The 21892-nt window shown below is 41.0% G+C and overlaps 1 protein-coding gene across 8 annotated transcripts in view; it reads right to left on the minus strand.

Moving 5' to 3' along the window:
* Positions 1-21892, minus strand: part of RALGAPA2 (Ral GTPase activating protein catalytic subunit alpha 2) — a 1036168-nt gene that overhangs the window by 566069 nt on the left and 448207 nt on the right. For all 8 annotated transcript variants that reach the window (XR_004538694.1, XR_004538695.1, XM_033936259.1 and 5 more), the window contains 3 exons: positions 16409-16602; positions 9015-9113; positions 6489-6644 (listed from right to left, as the gene is read on the minus strand). Coding sequence is in view for 6 of the 8 variants with exons in the window: in XM_033936259.1 (XP_033792150.1) it covers positions 6489-6644; positions 9015-9113; positions 16409-16602 (449 nt within the window). In the remaining 2 variants the exon portion in view is untranslated. The remainder of the gene's footprint in view (positions 1-6488; positions 6645-9014; positions 9114-16408; positions 16603-21892) is intronic.

Consider the following 21892-nt stretch of genomic DNA (forward strand, 5'->3'; position numbering starts at 1 on the left):
CTGTTTTCGCCCGCCCCGACTCTCCTTTCCTCCTTGAAGTCCTGTCCCTACCCTGAAAGCCTGATGCCCCCCCCCGACGTCCGATTCACCCCCCCCCCCACAGGACCGCTCGCACCCCCACCCCGAAGGACCGCTCGCACGCACCCGCCCCCCCACCCTGAAGGACCGCTCGCACCCCCACCCCGAAGGAGCGCTCGCACTCCCACCCCGAAGGACCGCTCGCACCCCTACCCGAAGAACCGCTCGCACCCCCACAGCCTCACCCCCTCCCCCATGGAGAAGCAGTCTACCTTGTTTCCAGATGCCAGCGAGCCCAGCTGTTTTCTCTGCCGGCGGTCCCGCCCCTTCTCTGAGCCCTGCTGCGCTGCTTTTTCTTCCGGCGGTCCCACCCTTTCTCTGACATCAGAGAAAGGGCGGGACCGCCTGAAGAGGAAGCAGCGCAGCACAGGGCTCTGAGAAGGGGCAGGACCACCGGCAGAGGAAGCAGCTGTGCTGGCATCCGGAAACAAGGTAGACAGCTTCTCCATGGGGGAGGGGGGGAGGCTGTGGGGGTGCGAGCGGTCCTTCGGGTGGGGGTGCGAGCGGTCCTTCGGGGTGGGAGTGCGAGCGCTTCTTCCGGGTGATGAATCGGGCGTCGGGGGGGGGGGGGGAACTATGTAAAAAAATTTTTGTACAACGCGCTCACTCGTATAACGCGCAAGGGTATGCGCGGTTTGTAAAAACCACGTATAACGCGCGTGTTATATGCGAGAAAATACGGTAAGTCATTCCAGCATTTTACCAATTGATGTTTAAAAGAATTTTCATAAAAAGCCTCAGCTTTAATGCCCTTAACTGGGCAGGGAACCCCAGCAATGCCTGCGGCTTCTGTGGACGGGTCGGCTTCGGAGGGTGCAGGTGGGCAATGCACGCAGGGATCCTCGGCATGCAACTTAATTTTGGGATAAAGCTGGAAGGCAGGGAGGAGGAGGAGGTACAAACTCGACACAGAAGGAAGGGGCATGAACATGGGACACAGAAGGGTGGGAATAGAAAGGGAGAATTGAGGGGTATGAGTGTGTGAGTGATAGACGGTGCACATGGGGAAAGGAAAAAAGGAAAAATTGGTATAGAGAGGAGGTAGAGATGCATGGGGAATAGAAGGATGAGAGCGAGAAATGTTGGATAAGATGGTGGAGAGGGCAGACTGAAGGTAATGCAAGGGGAAGGAATGTTGGGCATAGTGATGGAGGGAGAAATGTGGCATTGTGCTAGAGAGGGGTAATAGAAGGAGAAATGGGCTGGTGAGCAGAGGTAAAAAAATGCTGCACATGATCCGGGGGTGAGAGAGGGAGAAATGTTTGATGTGGCAGTAGAATGGGTGGGAGAGATGCCTGGATCTCTCAAGACAGATGAACAGTGAGAGAGAGAGAGGGAGACATATTGTCAATAGAGGTGGAGGAGAGAGGAAGAAAAGTTGGACTCATGAAGGGACAGAGAGAGATGGTGGTTGGGGGAAGGGAATGGGGTCCGGAGGAGAGGAAGCATGCAGGAAGCAGAAAGAAAGAAATATTGGATACATAGTCAGAAGGAAATGCAACTAGAGATTCATGAAATCACTAGACAACTAAAGTAGGAAAAATGATTTTATTTTCAATTTAGTGATCAAAATGTGTCAGTTTTATGAATTTATATCTGCTGTCTATATTTTGCTCTATATTTGTCTATTTTTCTATAGTTGTTACTGATTACATATTTTAAAGACATCTGCCTTGACCTCTTTGGAACCCCCCCAATATAAATGATAATTAACATTTTCTCTACATACAGTGTGCTTTGTGGGTTTAAAAAAAATTGTGGTTATCATTATGTATTAATAAGATTATATTGTGTGTATATGAAAAATGGATGGAAGAAATTGAGTTACAATTAGTACTATTATTAAGGGGGTGGGTTTGAGGATGAGTTTGGGTGTGTCATGGGCAGAGTTGGGCATGTCTGGGGCAGAGCTTGGGCGGGAGTACTCGGTTGGAGGGCTGTGGTCTTATGATGCTTCTAAACCTCTGCCAAGATCCTTGAAATGATCTTTGGACAGAAGACCTCGCTGAGGACTAACGCCCCCCAAAAACCCTACAACTGACACCACCTCCCACCCCCTTCAGGTCCTGTGGTTTGCTATCCAGCAAGGACTTCAGGTGACTTATCTACCACACTGGTCACAAGATCGTTCAGTCCTTTTCCAAAGAGCAACTGGCCTTTGAACGGAAACCTGCTCAAAGAGGCCTTCGATGCCAAATCTCCTGCCCATTGTCTGATTCAGAGCATTGCACAGGTAGAGATCAAATAATTAAAAACCATGCTCATAACTCTAAAAATACTTTATAGAGCATCTGCTACCAGACACCACTCCTGAAATTAGGAACTGGGAGTATGCGTCATTCTCCACCACTGGGGTTTGATGCAATCTAGTATGGCAGACGTATACAACAAAATAAGCCATAGCTGCCACCTCTAGGTCCAAAGCTGCAGCAGCATAGTGGTTCCAAAACACAGCCCAAGAATGCAATATTAAGGCTCAAAAATTTCAGGGAAGGGGTTTTTGGAGATGAGGGACCTTAAACCAAGCCCCAGCAACCCACAAAAAACAATTTTCAGACCCCCATCCCTCTGATTATCCCATAGGTTATAATAGCCTGTACACACAGTGCTGTAATGGTGCTTTGCCTGCTTCAGCTCACACTGCAGCTGGATTATGGAGAGTCTCCTGCCTCAGACAAACATGTAAAAGGATCCATTGTTGCAATCTACTGGCTGCCTGTCAGACTGAGACCTTAGACCTCCAAAGCTCCACACACATCATCAGGGAGGGAAATGCAGCCAGCACCCTCTAAAGTCCACTGGATAGCCACAGGGCCAAGCAGCCTGCGCGCTAGCTCTGAAACGACCAGGAGCAATCTAGGGCAATGATCCCTGTTTCTAAGGCAATGATCCCTGAGCTCCACAGATGTTAATGCAGGCTAGATAAATAGGTTCCCTATCCCAGTTGACAGATCCTGGACTGCCTTTGAGCATGTATCCGAATCCCAGGTTTCTAAACTCTGCTTCAAACTGAAAGCCTGCAACTGCACTTTGGACCCTTTCCCCTCCTACCTATATGAGAAAATTCCCGCACAGGCCATCTCATCTCTTACCAAACTTATAAACTCTGCCCTACTTTCAGGCCTATTTTCTGCAGAAATGGGACATATTGCGTTGTCCCCACTACTGAAAAAAAGCTTACCTAGACCCCTCCTCACCTTCCAACTACCACTCAATAGCAAATATTCCCCTCCTGACCAAGATGCTAAAGTCCAACATATCTACCCAATTCTCATCCTATTTAGAGAGATTCTCCATTCTCCTTCCTTACCAATATGGCTTTAGACCCAACTTCAGCACCGAATCCCTATTGGCCTCATTAATCTCAAAGGTTCAACAACTTAATTCTCGTAATAAGTTTGCTGTTCTTCTTCAATTCGACCTTTCTGCAGCATTTGACGTTGTCCATCATGATATTCTTATTTTCCAACTTTCTGAGATTGGCATTAACTCCACAGTCTTAGACTGGTTCTCGAAATTCTTACGCTCCCATTCTTACACTGTTAATATGAATGGCACCTCATCCTTTCCTTGGAAACCAATTTGTGGAGTCCCGCAGGGCTCACCTCTATCCCCTATTCTTTTTAACATCTATATGTCCTCCCTGAAACTCCTCCATCTATCCCCCCTGGAAACACTTTATACTTATGCTGATGACATCCTTGTCCTCCTCAAGACCGACTCAAACCTCACCAACCTCTCTGAGAACATATCCTCATGTATAACAAACCTCCAATCCTGGGCCCTCACCGTACAAATGAAACTGAACGAGTTCAAAACAAAACTACTTTGGCTCGGCCAAAATAATTTCAGCTACCCACCCTCATCCCACTGTCCTCTGGCACCACACTGCAGCTTGAGTTCTCTAGCAAAGTTCTGGGCATCATCATTGACTCTACACTATCCTTCAACGACCACTTCAACTCCTTGGTAAAAAAATGCTTTTTCAGCCTTCACATGCTGAGGAAAGTGAGATCCTGCTTCCATCTACAGCACTTTGCTGTCCTCGTACAATCCATCATCCTTTCCAGATTGAACTATTGTAACTTCATCTACTTAAGCCTAACAAATAAAAGCCTTCAAAGACTTCAGCGGATTCAGAATATCGCGGCTAAACTAATCTTTGCAAAAAGTAAATTTGACCATGGCTCCCCATTCCTGTCCAAACTTCACTGGCTTCCAGTAGTCTCTAGGGTCCGCTTTAAATGCGCTTGCCTAACTTTCAAGATCCTACACGGCATCCTTCCTTCCCTTATCCCACTATCTTGGAATTCCTCAAATCCTAACATCACCAGATCCACCCAAAAATTCAAATTATCCTTCCCCTCATTAAAAGGCATATCCCATACAGGAAAACTAGGGACATCCCTCTCCTTCAGAATCACAGAGCTCTGGAATAACCTTTCTACCCCACTTCGGAATCTGGGCGCCCTCCAACTTTTCCGAAAACATCTGAAAACTTGGCTATTTTCAAAAATGTAATACTTCCTCCTCTTTGTTATACTAAGTCCCTCTAAACTTTCTCTATACTGTCCTGTAACCCTCATTGGAGTTCCTTTTCTATACCATTTCCTGTAAACTGTGCTGAGCTCTACAATTGTGGAGATGATGCAGCATACAAACTTAAGGTTTAGTTTAGTTTAGTTTAAAAGGGTTGCCCTGTTAGCTATAGACCTCTACTCAGAGAGTCTGTGCATTCTTCCAGGGAGAGCTGCCCCTGGGATGCAAGGGACATCTGGAGCACTGCAAAGCCTCCAAATTTGGATAAAAACCTGAAAATGATAAAATACACTAAGAGCAGATCAGAAAGATATCTTCCAAATCGCGAGTAGAAGATTAAGGTTATAGCACAGACCACTCAAGAAGGAAGCAGAGCTGAAAAAGGTAGATGACGTTTTCTACACAACTCACAGTTAGAGAGGAAAATAACCAACTGGTCCAGACTCATGTTCCTCTTGCACTAGAAAGGGGTAATTATTCAGGCTGTTACCTAGATTTAACCAGTACCTGGATAATCAACGGTGGACACAGTATACTAGATGTTCAACACCGATATCTAGGTTTGGTTCAAATCTCAATATCCAAACAAAAAACATGCAATGTGAGGAAGGGTATAGAAGTCCTGTGTAGAAGAGACCAGGTGAAGACCCCTGAAATTTCCCCCATTTAAGCAGAAACAGGCCAATACGGATGGAGCCTAAAATGAATGCTGAAAATGTAAAAATGGACTCTGACTAACAAACTCTAACAAACTGTTAGCTCTGAAAGACACTTCTGCTTTCTTGAAGGAAAGGTCAACCACAAAACAGCTGGAACGAAAGACACAGAAATTGATGTAAGAAATTCATCAATAAATTGTGCTGTGCAGCGTAAGAACAAGGGATGTAAGTAAGTAAAAACTAACCACAGAGCTAAAAAACATTAGGCCAGGTGCTCGGAGGCGGGGCTTGGTATATTAACAGGACATTTACGGGAAATCAGGGTAGAATTAGATCATAAGGGGTGTGGTAACACAGTATCACTCATGTTAACCAATCAATAGATTAATAAATGAGATAATAAATATGATTAACCAATGAAAATGTGAAATGTAACATGCATCAAGGTGGGCCAGAGCTGGCAGAGTCCTATAAAAGAGGGCTCCCGGGACCAGAGCTTCAGAACTCTTTGAAAGTTCTCCATCAGTCTGGCCAGCCTGATGTATGCTCTATCACTCTATCACTGTTATCTATATATATCCATTTTCTGTCAGCATGCATCTTTGTGAACCTTCATTATCATAAGTGTTGGGGAACTGATGCCTGGCTTCTTTTATCTCGTTCTTCCTAAATTTTCCTCCTGGTACCGGCTGGTGCATACTTGGTGTTCAGGCATATTTTTGAGGGCGGTCTTTATGCCAGTAATCTCTACTGAACGCCCATGAAATATATGTCCTCAAATCTATCTTTCTCAGCCTCTCTTCTCCATGAGAGTCCTGTAATGACGTATAAGAAATAACCAATAAAGATTTATCATGTGATTTAGACCAACGTGGTGCTAGCCACCAAGAAATGTATAAAATAGGCCTTTTAAGAGGAAGTAAGCAAAACAGACATCAGAGGATCCTCAGGCCTGAAGATCACATTCTGTTACTCTATATACTGAATGATTTATTCTTGTAAGCTGTTACTGATTTGCTAATAAACATACTTTGATTGAAATCAGTGTATAATGTGTGAGGTCTCCATTTCGAGGTAGGCCTAGACAGCGGCCTACTTCAAATGCCTGGCATATAAAAATCTGCTGATTCTCTCTTATATTCTTACTTGAAAACTTTGGAAAATGCAAACATGCTGAGAAGGTAGGATTAAAATGGGGAGAAGAAATTGTACCTGATCATTGTTATTTAGGCCATTGTGCATCACAACATAAAAATGCACCAAGAAATCTGAATTTGGCAGGACATCTTGACGTCTGCTCATCATACCACAGATCAGCCTGTAAGCCTGCAATTTGCCTTCTTTATATTCACTGGACAATGTTGTTGCCTAAAAAATAACAGAACAAATTTTTGTCATGGTTGTATACAAAGGCTTATCTACGACAAACTGCAAACTATGTTTTTTTTCAGCACATCATACATTATATACATTCAACAATGAAGAATTAATATTCTGAATAAAGATTCTGGTGACCTATAATGTAGAAACTGGTGCCCTATAAGGGTGATTGCATTTAAATTAATGTGAGGAGGGGGATTCATGTGTTCACTGAATCTTTCAAAGTGTAGAAATTCAGCAAACAAGTTTCTGAAGTCATAGCTACAGGGAAACTGTACATTAGACTCTTCTCACTGCCAACAGCAGAGAGCTACTATTGGCTGTTTTGAAAGATTCAGAATTTATAAGGACAATAGCATTCTTTTTACCATCTGGAAAACCTTAAAATGTATTGATAATTTAACATCTGTATCAGTACAACAATCTACTTGTCATTCCTTATGGTTGAACTTCAAGATTCAAATTGGCGAGTCTAAGATCCTCTGGAAGCATTGGCTGCAGGCAGGCTGCAGGCAGGCTTGCTTTTTCACGACTGCAACAATCAAAGTCTCAAGCATATAAGTGGTTGCAGTTGAAGCAGGCCATTCAGAAGGGGATCCCTGAGTGGCGTAATTTAAAAAAAAAATCAGTATAGCTTGCCGGGCCTATGCGTCCAGACAGATTCCCTAGGGCATTAGGCCACCAAGTGGTATAAATTAATATCGGAATATTTGAACAAACAAAAACTAGTCTGAAAGACATTTGGAGCATTGAGATTAAGCAGCAGATTTCTGCTTCTCAATGGCCACGGAATTGGACTTAAGAGGATGAGATGTACAGTGTCAGCATCTAGGAGCCAACATGTTTTTTTGGGTTTTTTTTGTTACATAGAAGTTTCTGGACCCCTGTTCATTTGCAGAAATTAGATAATTCTAAATCTAATAGATGCTGGCACTGTCATCCAGACCTAGGGCCACTGGATCATTTGTTGTTCTATTGTCCTTTGATACTTCTGGAGATCTATATGGGGACAAATTAATACCATATTGGATTCATCGATTCCATTGACATATGATGTAGTCATATGTGGGATGATATTGCATCTTAAACCCCCATTGGACCGATATAAATGTTGGCTTTTCCTTATTATGACCGGGACAGCCATGCAAATGGTTACTCGCAATTGGAAAAATTGGGATCGCCTTAGTTTTGCTTTTTGGTGGGCGAACTTCTGCTTATGTTATAAGTATGAGAAGATGAACGCTGACATGATGGGGCATAATAAGTTATTCAAATTAGATTGGGGTCCATTGATGTCTTCGTTATAGTTGTATTTTATCTTTATTTTCTGTTGTTTAGCGCATACACATCCAGGGAAGGGTAAGAGGGGGGGGCGTATCTCTTTTATTCCCTGATGGAAAATATTGGATGAGGGGGGGGGTTATTTTTTTCTATATTGTTATTACATAGTAACATAGTAGATGATGGCAGATAAAGACCCGAATGGTCCATCCAGTTTACCCAACCTGATTCAATTTAAATTTTTTTCTTCTTAGCTATTTCTGGGCAAGAATCCAAAGCTCTATCCGGTACTGTGCTTGGGTTCCAACTGCCAAAATCTCCATTAAAACCTATTGATTGATTATAAGTGCTTAATATGATTATTAATATATGTATGTATATTGTTTTGCACTTTGCGTTAGCTTTGAAAACTTAATAAAGATTTTTTTTTTTTTTTTTAAAGATAGATTCAGGTTTTTTTCAGCCTCAGAACTGTAGTTGGAGTGAGCAGGGGAAGGGAGCAGTTTGGAGTAGGGAAAAACAGCCTCTCTCTGGTTAATAGTTATGTGGGAGCTCATACAGAATTTCTCTAAGCAGCTGGCCACTTATACATATACGTAGCTCTGGGGATCAGTGTCCCAAAACCCTGAATATGCTGGTAAAGGGGGAATTTCTATTTGTCCTATTTACCCTCTTTTTACCTGATAGTGTTCTTCTAGCCCAGGGGTAGGGAACTCTGGTCCTCGAGAGCCGTATTCCAGTTGGGTTTTCAGGATTTCCCCAATGAATATGCATGAGATCTATCTGCATGCACTGCTTTCAATGCATATTCATTGGTGAAATCCTGAAAACCCGACTGGAATACATCTCTTGAGGACCGGAGTTCCCTACCCCTGTTCTAGCCTGTCTCCTGTGTACATAACTAGCCATAGGATACCACAAGAGGCCAGGGATTACACTAATATTTAAACAAAATGTCAAATATAAAAAAAAAAAGTTATCTAGAAAAGCATTAGTGCTTTAGCAGCATCAAATTTATACAACAAATAGGACACTTAGAAAAATATACTACTGATGCAAAATGCAAATTCTACTTACCTTAAACAACCATGATGCAAACATGCGCAAGGGTGGAATCAAAATAGAAGGGGAAGGTGATGACTGGTTATCCAAGCTTATAGATAAATTCTCTCTTGCCTGATGGGAAAATAAATAGTATAATTGCAAATACATTATTTTATATGTTAAAGAAGCAGAATGATGCACAAAGAAAACATAGACTGAAGTTTAAAATATTTAATGAGGTAAACAATACAAACTTACTGAAGAAAATCTTTGTTTAACCTAAGTTCATATACTTTGTTCAATATCTCCAAACTTCCCAGCTTAAAATCAATTTATCTAAATTAGGCTTCAAAGATAATATTACCATCTCTCTTCATAACAGTAGCAAGATTACATAGCTTTTGACAAACCTAATTTGCATATTTTAACAGGTGGCCATGCCCACTTCTGGTCCCATCAGTCAGTCAGAAGCAAGGATCTACCCAATCCCTGCCCCCTTTTGCTGAACCCCCCTCCCCTTTGGTGACATCATATGAAGTGATGACATAACTCCACATAGGCCATGCCCCCTTTCCAAGATGATGGCACACACTAGATGTTCCTAAGAGACTTCCTATTTCATAGTATTTGCCATTTTGAATGGATCATATGACAGAAGTGATGTTGATTGTCCAACATTGCCCCCACCCAATTGTTTTTCCATGTTCCTTTTTTTTATTTTTAGACGTTCACTCTTCCCAGACTGTTTTTCAGTCGTCTGTATTTTTACAACACATAAAAATGATCAGAGACAACTTTCTTTCAGAAAAAATAAAATTCAACTTATTTTTTTAGACACAGCTCCTCTGTTGTTTTTCTCTTCACTAAAGTTAAAAGGGGACAGATTCCGTACAAACATAAGTAAGTTCTTCTTTACCCCGATAGTGGTGGAAAACTGGAACGCTCTTCCGGAGGCTGTTATAGGGGAAAACACCCTCCAGGGATTCAAGACAAAGTTAGACCAGTTCCTGCTGAACCGGAACGTATGCAGGTAGGGCTGGTCTCAGGGCACAGGTCTTTGACCTGGGAGCCGCCGCAGGAGATGACTGCTGGGCACGATGGACCACCAGTCTGACCCAGCAGTGGCAACTTCTTATGTTCTTAAATCCCTTGGTTAAATAGTCTTTCTTACTTTTGAAGAAACTAAAGAAGAATTAGAGGTTTTTTAAAAGTATCAACTTTTAGAATAATTGTTCAGAGCCATATCCATGGTCAATTAGATTAATGCAATGTAATATCTTGGTTGCTCCAAGTATTTATTTAAAAAGCTGCAAGTTTTTTTCTGCTCATAGGATGGATAGATTCATACCATTATTGATAAATTTACATTGGTTAATGGTGAAGGTCAAGATTCAGTTCAAACTCTATATATTGATATTTTCAAATACTTTATGGTTCTGCCCATTTTTATTTAACTATTTCTAGAGCAGGAACTATAACACTACAAAATTTGCTTGAACTGCGTTTCCCTAATCCTAGGGATCCGAGTTTGAAGTTATCTTTTCATGCAGATTTGATTATCAAGTATTTCAAATTTGGATTGCTTTACCTAAATAAATTCACACTACTATAATTTTGTAATATGCTGAAAGCTCATTCTTTTAAAATTAATTCTTTTAAAATTAATATCTCCTCTCTCTTCTTTGTTTCTTTGTTCTGTTTCACGCTAAAAGTCTTGTAACTTTAATTAATACCAAATGATTTTTGGCCAGCTAAGCCTAGAGGATATTCGATTTCACATTCCTCCTGGCTAGCTGGCTCACAAAAAGTGTGATCTGGCATATATCATTGCTTGGTAGAGAGAGTTTGATCACTTAAATGTACTTTGATAATAATCATCATATATGTGACGTATGGATGTTAATGTATGAATGTGGGATCCCAGTATGCTTGTATAAAATTGTTTTTCAAACTTTATATTAAAACTTTGAGAGGTCCTGAGAGGCAACATATGGAAATTGTTAAGTTAAAGACAGGGACATTGTTACCATGGAAATGCCAGTCCTGAGAGGCCCAGGATATAGAAAGTCAGTTAGTTTGACCTTTGGTAGGGGCTTGGGCTTTCTTTTGGTGTCTGTGTGGAACTGTCAGTGTTTCAAACAACTTGATCAGAGAACTGTTTTGATTCAAACTCTTAAGGATACTGGGAAAGGGAGTTTTTTGGGGGTATATTATAATGCTTTACGCATATTCAGAAATTGCTATAAACAAATATATAATCTGTAAAACTTTTCTTTAAGCCTGGTATCTAAAAGAGCTAAAAGGAATTTCATTGTTCAAATAAATAAGTACAGCCTCTGCTAGCTAACCATTGGCAGATCGGAGTGATGTAATATTTGTCATTGCGAGGGTTCATAAGCAAGCATCAGCTTCTGCTCAGGGAGAGAATCCTCTCTCTCCTGATTGGCCACTTAACCTTGGAAGAGATGCCCCCCATACACAGAATGTTTTGCAGAGTTGGTAATGAATCTAATTGGCAATGTAATCTTAATTCTAATTTTAACCTCAAGTTTAATTGGACATAAAATTAAATAAATATTATTTAGACTGAATTACTTGTCTGTGTACGAGTTACACGAGCATGAAATACCCTGTATATTGGGACGCGAGGCCATCCACGTTCTCAATGGTCAGAGAGATGAAACTCAGTGACCTCAAGATAACGTAAAAGCACTCTGCGCACATCCAGTTTCTTCAACAGACAATCTTGTGTCCTGAAACCAGTAGGCTGAAAGGCAAGTAAACACACTTCCTGATTAACATGAAAAGCTGAAAACACCTTCGGCATGAAGGAAGGAATCGTCCATAAGGAAACTCGTGTCTCCGAGATACAGAGAAACGGTTCTTTGCAAGAGAGAAGAATGTACTCCTATACATTGTGAATGCATCCTTATATGCCTCCAGTACATCCAAAGGTACCTCTATAATTTGTGCTGATCTAACACCCATCACTGCCTTGTCAATCTAAAGTCCTCAGCATAGTTGTGAATGTGCCTCTGTAACCCTTACTCCATTTCCACAGTATATTGTGAATGTACACTCAATCCTCTGCCTCCAATATATTGTGAATAAACCACTATATCCCTTACTCCATTCTCCAAGTATAATCCTCCAAAACACCCTTAATGCCTCCAAAATATTGTGAATGTATTGCTGTAACCCGTTCTGGGCTCCTGGGGAGGACGGGCTATAAAACCAAATAAATAAATAAAATAAAGGGCCTGGAGTTCCGACACACTTTGTGCTGAAGTAATGGCAACCAGAAAAATGGTCTTGAGTGTCAAGTCTAAGAGGGAAGCATCTCGAAGGGGTTCAAAAGGAGTTCTGGTAAGGCTAGACAGCACCAGGTTTAAGGCCCCAGGAAAGGAAAGGTTGTAGAACCAGCGGTCTGACACGAACAGCCTCCTTCAAAAATCTAGTGACATCAGGATGAGATGCCAACGAGGACCGATGATCCTGGGATCTAAAATACGAGAGCCCAGCCATCTGAAACCGAAGAAATGCCACAGTGAGGCCCTTATCCAGATCATCCTGAAGAAATGCAAGAATCACCAAGATCAGAGCCGAAGGGTTCACCTGGTCCTGAGCGCACCAATGTTGGAAGACCTTCCATGCCTTAGTGTAAGCAGAAACTGTGGACGACTTCTTAGATTTGAGAAGAGTATCAATAACCACAGCAGAATATCCTTTGTGTTCTAAGGCTGTGCATGCAAGGGCCATGCCATAAGAGCAAAGCAACCCGGATCCTCCATGTAGACAGGACCTTGCGTAAGCAGGTCCAGATGGGTGCTCAGCTAAATGCTGCGACCCCTGCGCAGATGCATCAGATCTGCATACCATGGTTTGCAAGGTCAATCTGGAGCTACCAGAATGACGTGGCCCTGATGGACCACGATCCGCCAAATGACCCGGCCTATCACTGGCCAAGGAGGAAAGACATACAAGAGAATTTCCTCAGCCCACGGCTGCACCAGAGTGTCAAACCCTTGCTTCCAGGTCAGATCTTTGACTGAAGCAATTCACTTTCTTGTTTATCACCATGGCCATGAGGCTGAAGCAGGGCTGACCCCAGCACCGCACTATGGCTTGGAACACCACTGCAAACAGGGTTCACTCGCCCAGATCCAGAGTCTGTCTGCTGAGGGAAATCTGTCTGAACATTGTCGACTCCCACAACAACAGCTGCCGTTAGCGCTTGGAGGTGATGTTCTGCCCAAAGAAAAAGAAGGTGGGCTTCCCGAGTCAGAGGGGTGCTCTTGGTCCCTCCCTAACAATTGATGTAGGCTATTGCTGATGCATTGTCGGAGAAGACCCTGACTGCTTGGCCCTCCAGAGTCTTCTGCAATTGCATCAGAGCTAACTGAATGGTTCTCAGCTTCAACTAGTTGATTGACCATTGCTGTGGGATCCCCAGCCCCGAAGGCTAGCATCTGTCATCACCACAATCCAGGAGGCAATTTGCAGTGGTACACTCCTGCAGAGCGACTGTGGGAGAAGCAACCAGTCCATGCTCACCCAAGCTTACAGAGTCTAAGGAAGACAGGCTTGTAAAGCATCCCAGTGAGGCGCCCAGCGAGAGAGGGCATCTAACACCCCTGAACAGGACAATGATTGCTGTGGGCTCTCCAGCCCCGAAGGCTGGCATTTGTCATCACCACAATCCAGGAGGCAATTCACAGCAGTACACCCCTGCAAAGTGACTGTGGGAGAAGCCACCAGTCCATGCTGGCCCAAGTTTACAGAGCCTAAGGAAGACAGGCCTGTAAGGCATCCCAGTGAGGAGCCCAGCGAGAGAGTAAAGCATGCTAAAGAAATCACATGTGCGCCCTCACCCAAGGAATCACATCCAACATTGCAACCATGGCCACCAGGACTTGAAGACAGTCCCATGCTGAAGGAGCCGGCTGCTTCAGAAAGGAAGAAATCTGGGCACACAGTTTCTGCCTGCAGGCTTCTGGTAGATAAGATGTGTCTAAGAGGACTCCCAGATATTCCAGCAACTGTGTGGGTGTCAGATTGCATTTTATGTAGTTCACAATTCAGCCCGGGTCCTCCAACACCTGGAGCACCTGCTTCACTTTGTGCCATCCTTTGGACAATGAGGGAGCTCTGATCAACCTAAGTAAGGGTGAATCTGGAGGCTCATTTTCCACAGGTAAGCTGCCATGACCACCATCACTTTGGTGAAGGTCCGGGGTGCTATTGACAGCCCAAAAGGTAGCGACAATAATTGATAACGCTGTTCCAGAACATGAAACCACAAGAATTTGTGGTGGGCGAAAAATAAAAATAGGAATGTGCAAGTACACCTCCATGAGATCCAGAGAGGCAATGACCGAGCACACTCTCCATGTGAAAGCATGGAACCTTGAGAGCCAAGTGCTGAAGATCCAGAATAGGCCTCGAATCTTCGGAGCCTTTCTTTGGCACAATAAAACATATAGAGTATCAAGTTTCAAGTTTAATAATAATTTGTTATCCCGCTTTTTCAAATTCCAAAGTGTTCGAGTAGCACTCGTTCTATAGCTTGAATATCCAGCAAGCGCTGAATGGTGGCTTGAACATTGAGCGCTTTGTCCGGGTGATCTGTAGGAGAGCCCACAAGCCAATCTGCTAGAGGTTGGGCAAATTCCAGCTTGTAGCCCGACCAAATAATGTCCAAGACCCACTGGTCAGACGAAATGCAAATCTGTAGAAGAGCATCCCTCAGCCTGGTGTCATTGTGTCTTTTTGGCAGAGGGCGCAGAACAGGAGGTGGAAGGCTGGGATCGCCCGTAGCCAGCATATTGTCATTGGGAGCCATGGGAAAATCTCCTAGACATGGTACTTGCATATAGGCAGGATACCCAGGAACCATGAAAATCAGAATGACCAGAACCTCTAGAGATCCGGGTTCTGCTGTCAGGGAGAGTTTTCGGACAACGGTCCATCACAGAATCTATGAGGCCTTTGCCAAACAATAACTGCCCCTTAAAGGGAAGACTAGCCAAAGTAGCCTTGGAAATGGAATCACCAGCCCATTGTCTAATCCAGAGCATCCTGCAACGAGAGATGGAGTAAGCTAACACCTTTGCCAAAACTCACATAAGGTCATACAATGCTTCAGCAATTTAATCTGTCCCAGCCAAAAGAAGTTAAGGAGCAAGATCCACAGCCTCACTCTCCAGTGTACACAGTTCTGTGGACATACAAATCATTGTAATTAGCACATTCACTTAATCCCATGAAGAAGCTTATGTATAGAGTGAAATGGCCTCTGGCGGGGCTGTCACAATATGGTCCTCTTTTACTAAGCCGTGGTAGAGGTGTCTACTGCAGCCCAGGGCACTAAATGTTCCGACGCCGCTCTGAAGCTCACTATGATATTTGGAGCATTTAGCACTCTGGGCCGTGGTAGAAACCTCTACCACAGCTTAGTAAAAGGGGACTTTTAAAATTGAAACTGAAGTTACATTGCAATTACATAAAAATTGAGCACATTAGCTAATTGTGAAAACATACACATGGAGTTTTTTCTGGATCAAGGAGAAGAATTGGAACTATAGAAATAAATAATGAACAATTTTAATTTGCTTCTCCGGTTTCTGAGGTCTTTCTTCCAATTTAGTGGTTATACATATTGATGCAAAGTATTGTAATACACTGGATTTTATTGTTTGCTAAGCAGCTATCACATTTTTCCTAGAAATCTCCAAAATATGTTCTAAGTCAGTCCAATCAGATGTATGACTGGTGATCTACCTTGCTTTTAGTGTCTTCCTGTTAATGGTCTGTCTAAGGATTGGCCGAGTGTGAGCAAATTGTCTCTCATGTAAGCAACAAGTTCTAAAATATTTTTTCATGTGAGCTCTAAAACCCTCAGATTTTCCAGATTTGCAAGTATTTTTGTGAGTGATCATATATTCATAAAATCTGTAAGCAAAGCTCCTAGAATGTATGAGCAATTGCTCATGTGCTCTGCTTAGAGGGAACTTAGCTGCCTGTCTTAATTCACTCCTCTAAAAGACTGCCTCCTTCCCCAGCCTGATAAAACAAAAGCCTATCTGCCAAACCACTAAAAAGGCTGTCCCCTTCATTAGCTGTCATGCTGAAAACATTGCTTCTACCTGAGGACATCAAGTGGCTTCAATAAAGGCCTTTCAGACAGGGAAGGGAGACAGACGAGGGAAGGAAATGAAGGAATTGTGTACTAGTAGACAGGGAACTGGAAGAGAAAGGAGAGAAGACAAAGATCAAACAAGTAGCCTAGGAAAGAAAGGACAGGAAATTGAAGGCATGGAAAATAAAAATATCTTGCTGGCTACCATACTTTCAAAAATTTTGACCTGTGTCTAGTAACTAAACAGAATACCACAGAAAAGTAAGCATAAATATATAAAAACAAATACCTTTGCTAGTTTGTACCACAGTTCATAGAGGTAGTTAATAACTTTTGCATGGATTTTAGCAGACTGTATACTGTTGATGTCACCAAGAATTCCTAAGATTCTCCTCCACAAAACAGCAGCAGAATCAGGATGCCATCCAGTGAGATTCCCTCCAGCAATTATACTGCAATCATCAGCAAGGCATTCACTGCTGTCTGAAAATGCAGAGCACTATGCTTGGTTACTTATAGTTCTTGCAAGAATTTCATTTTTAACTCATTCAACAAAATTGTCAAGATGCAAAAAGCACAGTTACTTACCAGTAACAGGTGTTATCCAGGGACAGTAGGCGGACATTCTCACATATGTGACATCATTCATGGAACCCAGCATGGACTGTCCAAAGTGAACTGTCACTTTAAGAAATCAAAAGACTGCCCATACCGTGAATGTGCAGATACCTTCCCGTTCACTGCCAGCTTGTGGGACTATCAGTTTAGTAACAAAGCTAAGAAGCCAAGAAGGGGAGGTAGGCGGGTTGTGAGAATATCTTCCTGCTGTCCCTGGATAACACTTGTTACAGGTAAGTAACTGTGCTTTATCACAGGACAATCAGCCAGCATATTCTCACATTCGGGAACTCTTCAGCTATCAAATAGGGTTGGAGGGACATCGGCTACTAATTAGAGAGTAAACTTTGGAGAACTTTGTGGCCGAACTGACTATCCCATCTGGTAAGATATTCCAAACAGTAGCAGGTCATAAACGTATGAAATGAGGGCCAGGTGGGCTGCTTTACAGATGTCCTCAATAGGAGTGGAGTATAGATGTGATACTAAAGTCATCATGGCTTGCACATTATGTGCAGTAACACAATCCCTAGTGTCAGACTAGTCCGAGCATAGCAAAACGAGATACAGTCCACAATCCATGTAGAGATTGTTCTCTTGGTTACAAAAGTTCCCAGTTTCTTTGGGTGAAATGATAGAAATAATTGAGTAGAAGCTCTGTGAGGCTTGGTTCTGTCCAAGTAGGAAGCTATAGCACATTTGCAGTCCAATGTGTGAAGCGCAGCCTCATTAGGGCAAGCCTGTGGCTCTGAAAAAAAACACTGGACAATTGATGGACTGATTGAGGCGATACTCCAAAACAACTTTTGGGAGGAATACTGGATTTCAAAGAACCATTGTGTCAAGATAAAATGTACATAAGGTGGATCTGCTACTAGAGCCTGGAGTTTGCTGACTAGATGTGCTGATGTGAGAACAATGAGGAAGACCACTTTCCAAGTGAGGTGCTTGAGAGATGAAATGGACAATAGTTCAAATGGAGGCTTCATGAGCGCTGAAAGCACCATATTAAGGTAGCCTTTGTAGGATGTTTCAGAGGTAGCTCTTCATGAATCTAATGCCTCCTTGAAATATCCTAGATTATTGATAGCTAGTGACATCAATTTACACCTAGATGATAGTAATACGATTAACTTCAAATCATTTATGAATACTTTGGGAGTGACATCATCAGTTACTACCCATGATAAAGGACATACTCTAGACATTATTAGCTATATAGATACAAAGTATTATAGATCTTCAATTACTGATATAAGATGGTAAAAGTTATCTTTGGGGAGCTTCAATTTACCTATTTTTATGTCTAAAGTTGAAAAGATCCCACTTAGGAAAGAAATAATTGTAAGGAAAAAGATCAGTGTTTTGGTCCAAATTCTTAGAAATTTTGCCATTTCCCCCTAAAGATTGTAAACTTGAAGATATTTTGATAATATGGGGTGATAAATCTAGGGACAAATTTGACACCTTAGCTCCTCTTACGACTCAAACAATTTCTTATTCATGTAAAGCTCCTTGGTATTCTCAATGCCATCATGATCTCAAATGGAATTGTAGAAGATTAGAACGTAAATGGAAAAAAAGCAACTCAGAAGATGATAGGTTAAAAAGGAGAAAGAAAATTACTGAATATAACCAAGAACTCAATAAAGCTCAGAAGACCTATTATGGAATCAAAATAGGTAGCTCTAAAGATCAAAATAAAGCTCTATTTAAACTATGGAAATCCCTTACTAAATTAAGTGATATGTCACATGAAAATAACAGACCAAATGTGGATGCTCTTGCAAACTTTTTCAATGAAAAAAAAATTTGATATAAGAGCCTCTTTTGGAAATGTAAAACATGATTATCTTTATTCTGATTTTGACAATGAAAAATGTAAAAATCATCCCATTTGATAGGACCTGGTACAATTTTGAAACTGTAAATGATCAGGTTAAGAAGCTATGTGATAAGTTTGGACAAAAAAGATACATATTTTTTGTAATACTCCCAATCAAGCAGTAGTTTGGTTAACATCTTTTATAAACTACATCCTGGATAATGGTTATTTTTCAGATAGTATGAGACATATTGCTCTAACGCCATTACTGAAAAATGTGGATTTAGACCCAGCTATTCTATCTCATTACAGGCCTATCACAAGATCCCTCTGTTAACAAAGATGATAGAGACCATTATTTCTAGACAACTTTCTGGTTATTATAGCTTTAGATCTAATTTTAGTATACAAACTCTGTTACTCTCTAATTTCCAAGATCCAAAGTTTACTATCGCACAATCCGCAGTTTGATCTTACTGCAGCTTTTGATGTTGTTCATTATGAAACATTTAATCCAACTACTTTCAGATATAGGTTTAGATCAAAAAGTATTTAAATGGTTTGTAGGATTTCTAACTTTGCATTCATATGAAGTGAATACTGAAGGTAAAACCTCAGCAACATGAAAGCCTGTCTGTGGTGTTCCACATGGCTCTCCATTGTCCCCTCTCTTTTTAAACATCTATTTGACCAACTTAAAGAAATAAAAGTCAACTGCTTTTGAGACAATATTCACATATGCTAATGACATCTTCATCTTATTAGAAGTAGACCCAATGCTGATAAACTTTGAATTAAATATTAACTCTTGTATTTCCAGATTACAATCCTGGGCTACATCTATTCAAATGAAGATCAATGGAGCAAAAACTTAATTATTGTTGTTTGGCCCAAAAATTGATCCTTCTTCGATAACTGAGCTCTGGAGATCTTCGAAGATAGATTTTTCATCTAGGGTATTGGGTAATCTGTTGGAATTTTCCCTTTCCTTTCAAAGTCAGGTGAATCATCTTTAAAAAAAAATGTTTCTATAGTTTTTGAATGTTATAGACTGTGTTTCAGCTATTCTTTAAGCAACATTTTGTTGTATTGGTTCAAGCCATCATTTTGGCTCAGTTAGATTATTGCAATTCTATTTACATTTGCTTGAGTACATTTGCTGATTACAATTGATTCAGAATACAGCAGCCAAATTGATTTTTGGAAAAAGGAAATTTGATCCAGAATACAGCAGCCAAATTGATTTTTGGAAAAAGGAAATTTGATCATGTATTTCCATTACTGAAAAATCTTCACTGCTTCCCTGTTCATCCTAGAATTCGATTTAAATGCGCTTGTATGATATTCAAAATTATCCATGGTTTATTTTTGCCTATAGTCCCTCTAACATGGAATTCTCTTTGGTTTTTTGTTTCAAATAATTCTCAGACATAACTTTCATTTCTATCAGTGAAAGGGATAAAGCTTGTTGGTAATATTTTTTGCTCCTTTTTGTATAGTGATTTGGAATGAAATTCCTAGTTATAGTAGAACTCTTTTCTCTCCAGATTTTTTGTATATCGATGAAAACAATACTATTTCAATAATTTTGGGGAAATGACACTAGGGAGTGTTACTTGTCTTTTGTTTAGTAATTCACGTTAGTTAAACTGATTTCCCTGATTATTGAAGTCTTATGTAAACCAAGTCGAGCCTCTACTTCAGGAGATGATACACTATATAAATCTAAGTCTTAGATTAGATTAGAAAGAGAATGAGAGGAGAGAGGAAGGGCTTGCTGTGCAGTAGTGTGTGAAAGACACTAATAGCACTGAGACAGACACTCACTGAATTAGTCTTTAGACCAGAATTAAAGAGGTGTAGAACATAATCAAGTATGGACAGAACAGGACAAGTCACTAGATCCAGAGATTTACCATTACACCACAAAGAAAAGCGAGCCACTTGAAGCAGTAGCAGTGCCACGTGGAAGACTTCTTGGAAGCTTCAATGATAGTTGACACTGGTGCATAGTTGAGAGAGATACCATGCTGTGAGAACTAAAGAACATAGATTGGGATGCTGTAGAGAGTACCACCACAAGTTGATACTAAAAGATTAAAGCCTAAATGGAGGAAAAGATCTCAAATTCACCACTTAGGGAACATGTATCGTTCTCCCTAAGAGTATTCTGGTGATCAATATCTATCATTGATCAAAAAACCTCCATCCTGTCCTAAGTGATATTCTTTTTCTATGTTTTTTTTCATTTTCTTAAATTCATAATAGCATACTAATCAACATTTGAATAAATGTAATCACTGGAGCCAACAAAAATGCAGACTAAACTGCTCAGTAATAGCTCCCTTAAATATATCAGTAAATAAAGTGCAGAAAGAAAGCAAACACTTATCTGCTATTGATGATAAAGCAAAGTGTTCTACTGCACAGGTTGTTTGTCGAAACAGAGAGAGTCTCAAAATGCTCTCAGTATCTGTACTGAAATGAATTAAAGTGCTCAGTGCTGTATTGCTCAACGGGTCCCGTTTCGCCCTTGTAACTAGGCTTTATCAAGAAATGAGCTGTTAAAAATATAAATACATAGAGAGAAACATTAGAAATTCATTCAAAACTAACCACAATAAATTTATAAATGCACACAAAGTAACTTACTGCACGTATTTGGTTGATCTATTTGTAATCACGTTAGATACAATTCAAAATGGCATTTAAATCTTAAAAGAACACCAGAGCATGCGTATTAGCATAAAAAATCAAGCGCTGTCATTGGTTCTCAAACCGTATCAAAACTATAAATTTATAAAGTGCAATTAGTGCAAATACTATTTTTATTTAAAGCGCTTCAAAAAAATTCAAGTGGTTTTATTGTATGACATTAAATTCAAAAGCAGGGTCCAACCAGCAAGAGGGAACCCAGCAAAAAATGACATCAAGGGCATAGAGATCTACATAAATGCTGACCACTCCAGCTTTGTATTAAGACCGTATGGATGCATACTATTTAACCTAAAAATCCATCTAGATTCACGTTGTTTAAGACGGTTAACTCTATCGCCTCCTCTAGGTGACACAGGTTCTACATCGATGACAAAACTTCGTAAATCCTTGAAAAGATGATTCTCTACTATGACTTCAGAGCACCGTTCATGTTTAAGATTGGATTTGTGTTCTCACATTTTTGTCCTCAAATCCCTTGATGTCATGCCGACATAAAACTTATTGCATGGACAGATGATGAGATAAATTACAAAATAAGTTTTACAATTGGTAAAATGTCTGAGAGTGTACTTTTTTTGATCTTGGGATTAATGAATTCTTTACATTCTTTAG

The sequence above is a fragment of the Geotrypetes seraphini genome, chromosome 3 (assembly GCF_902459505.1).
Source record: "Geotrypetes seraphini chromosome 3, aGeoSer1.1, whole genome shotgun sequence".
Taxonomy (NCBI): Eukaryota; Metazoa; Chordata; class Amphibia; order Gymnophiona; family Dermophiidae; genus Geotrypetes; species Geotrypetes seraphini.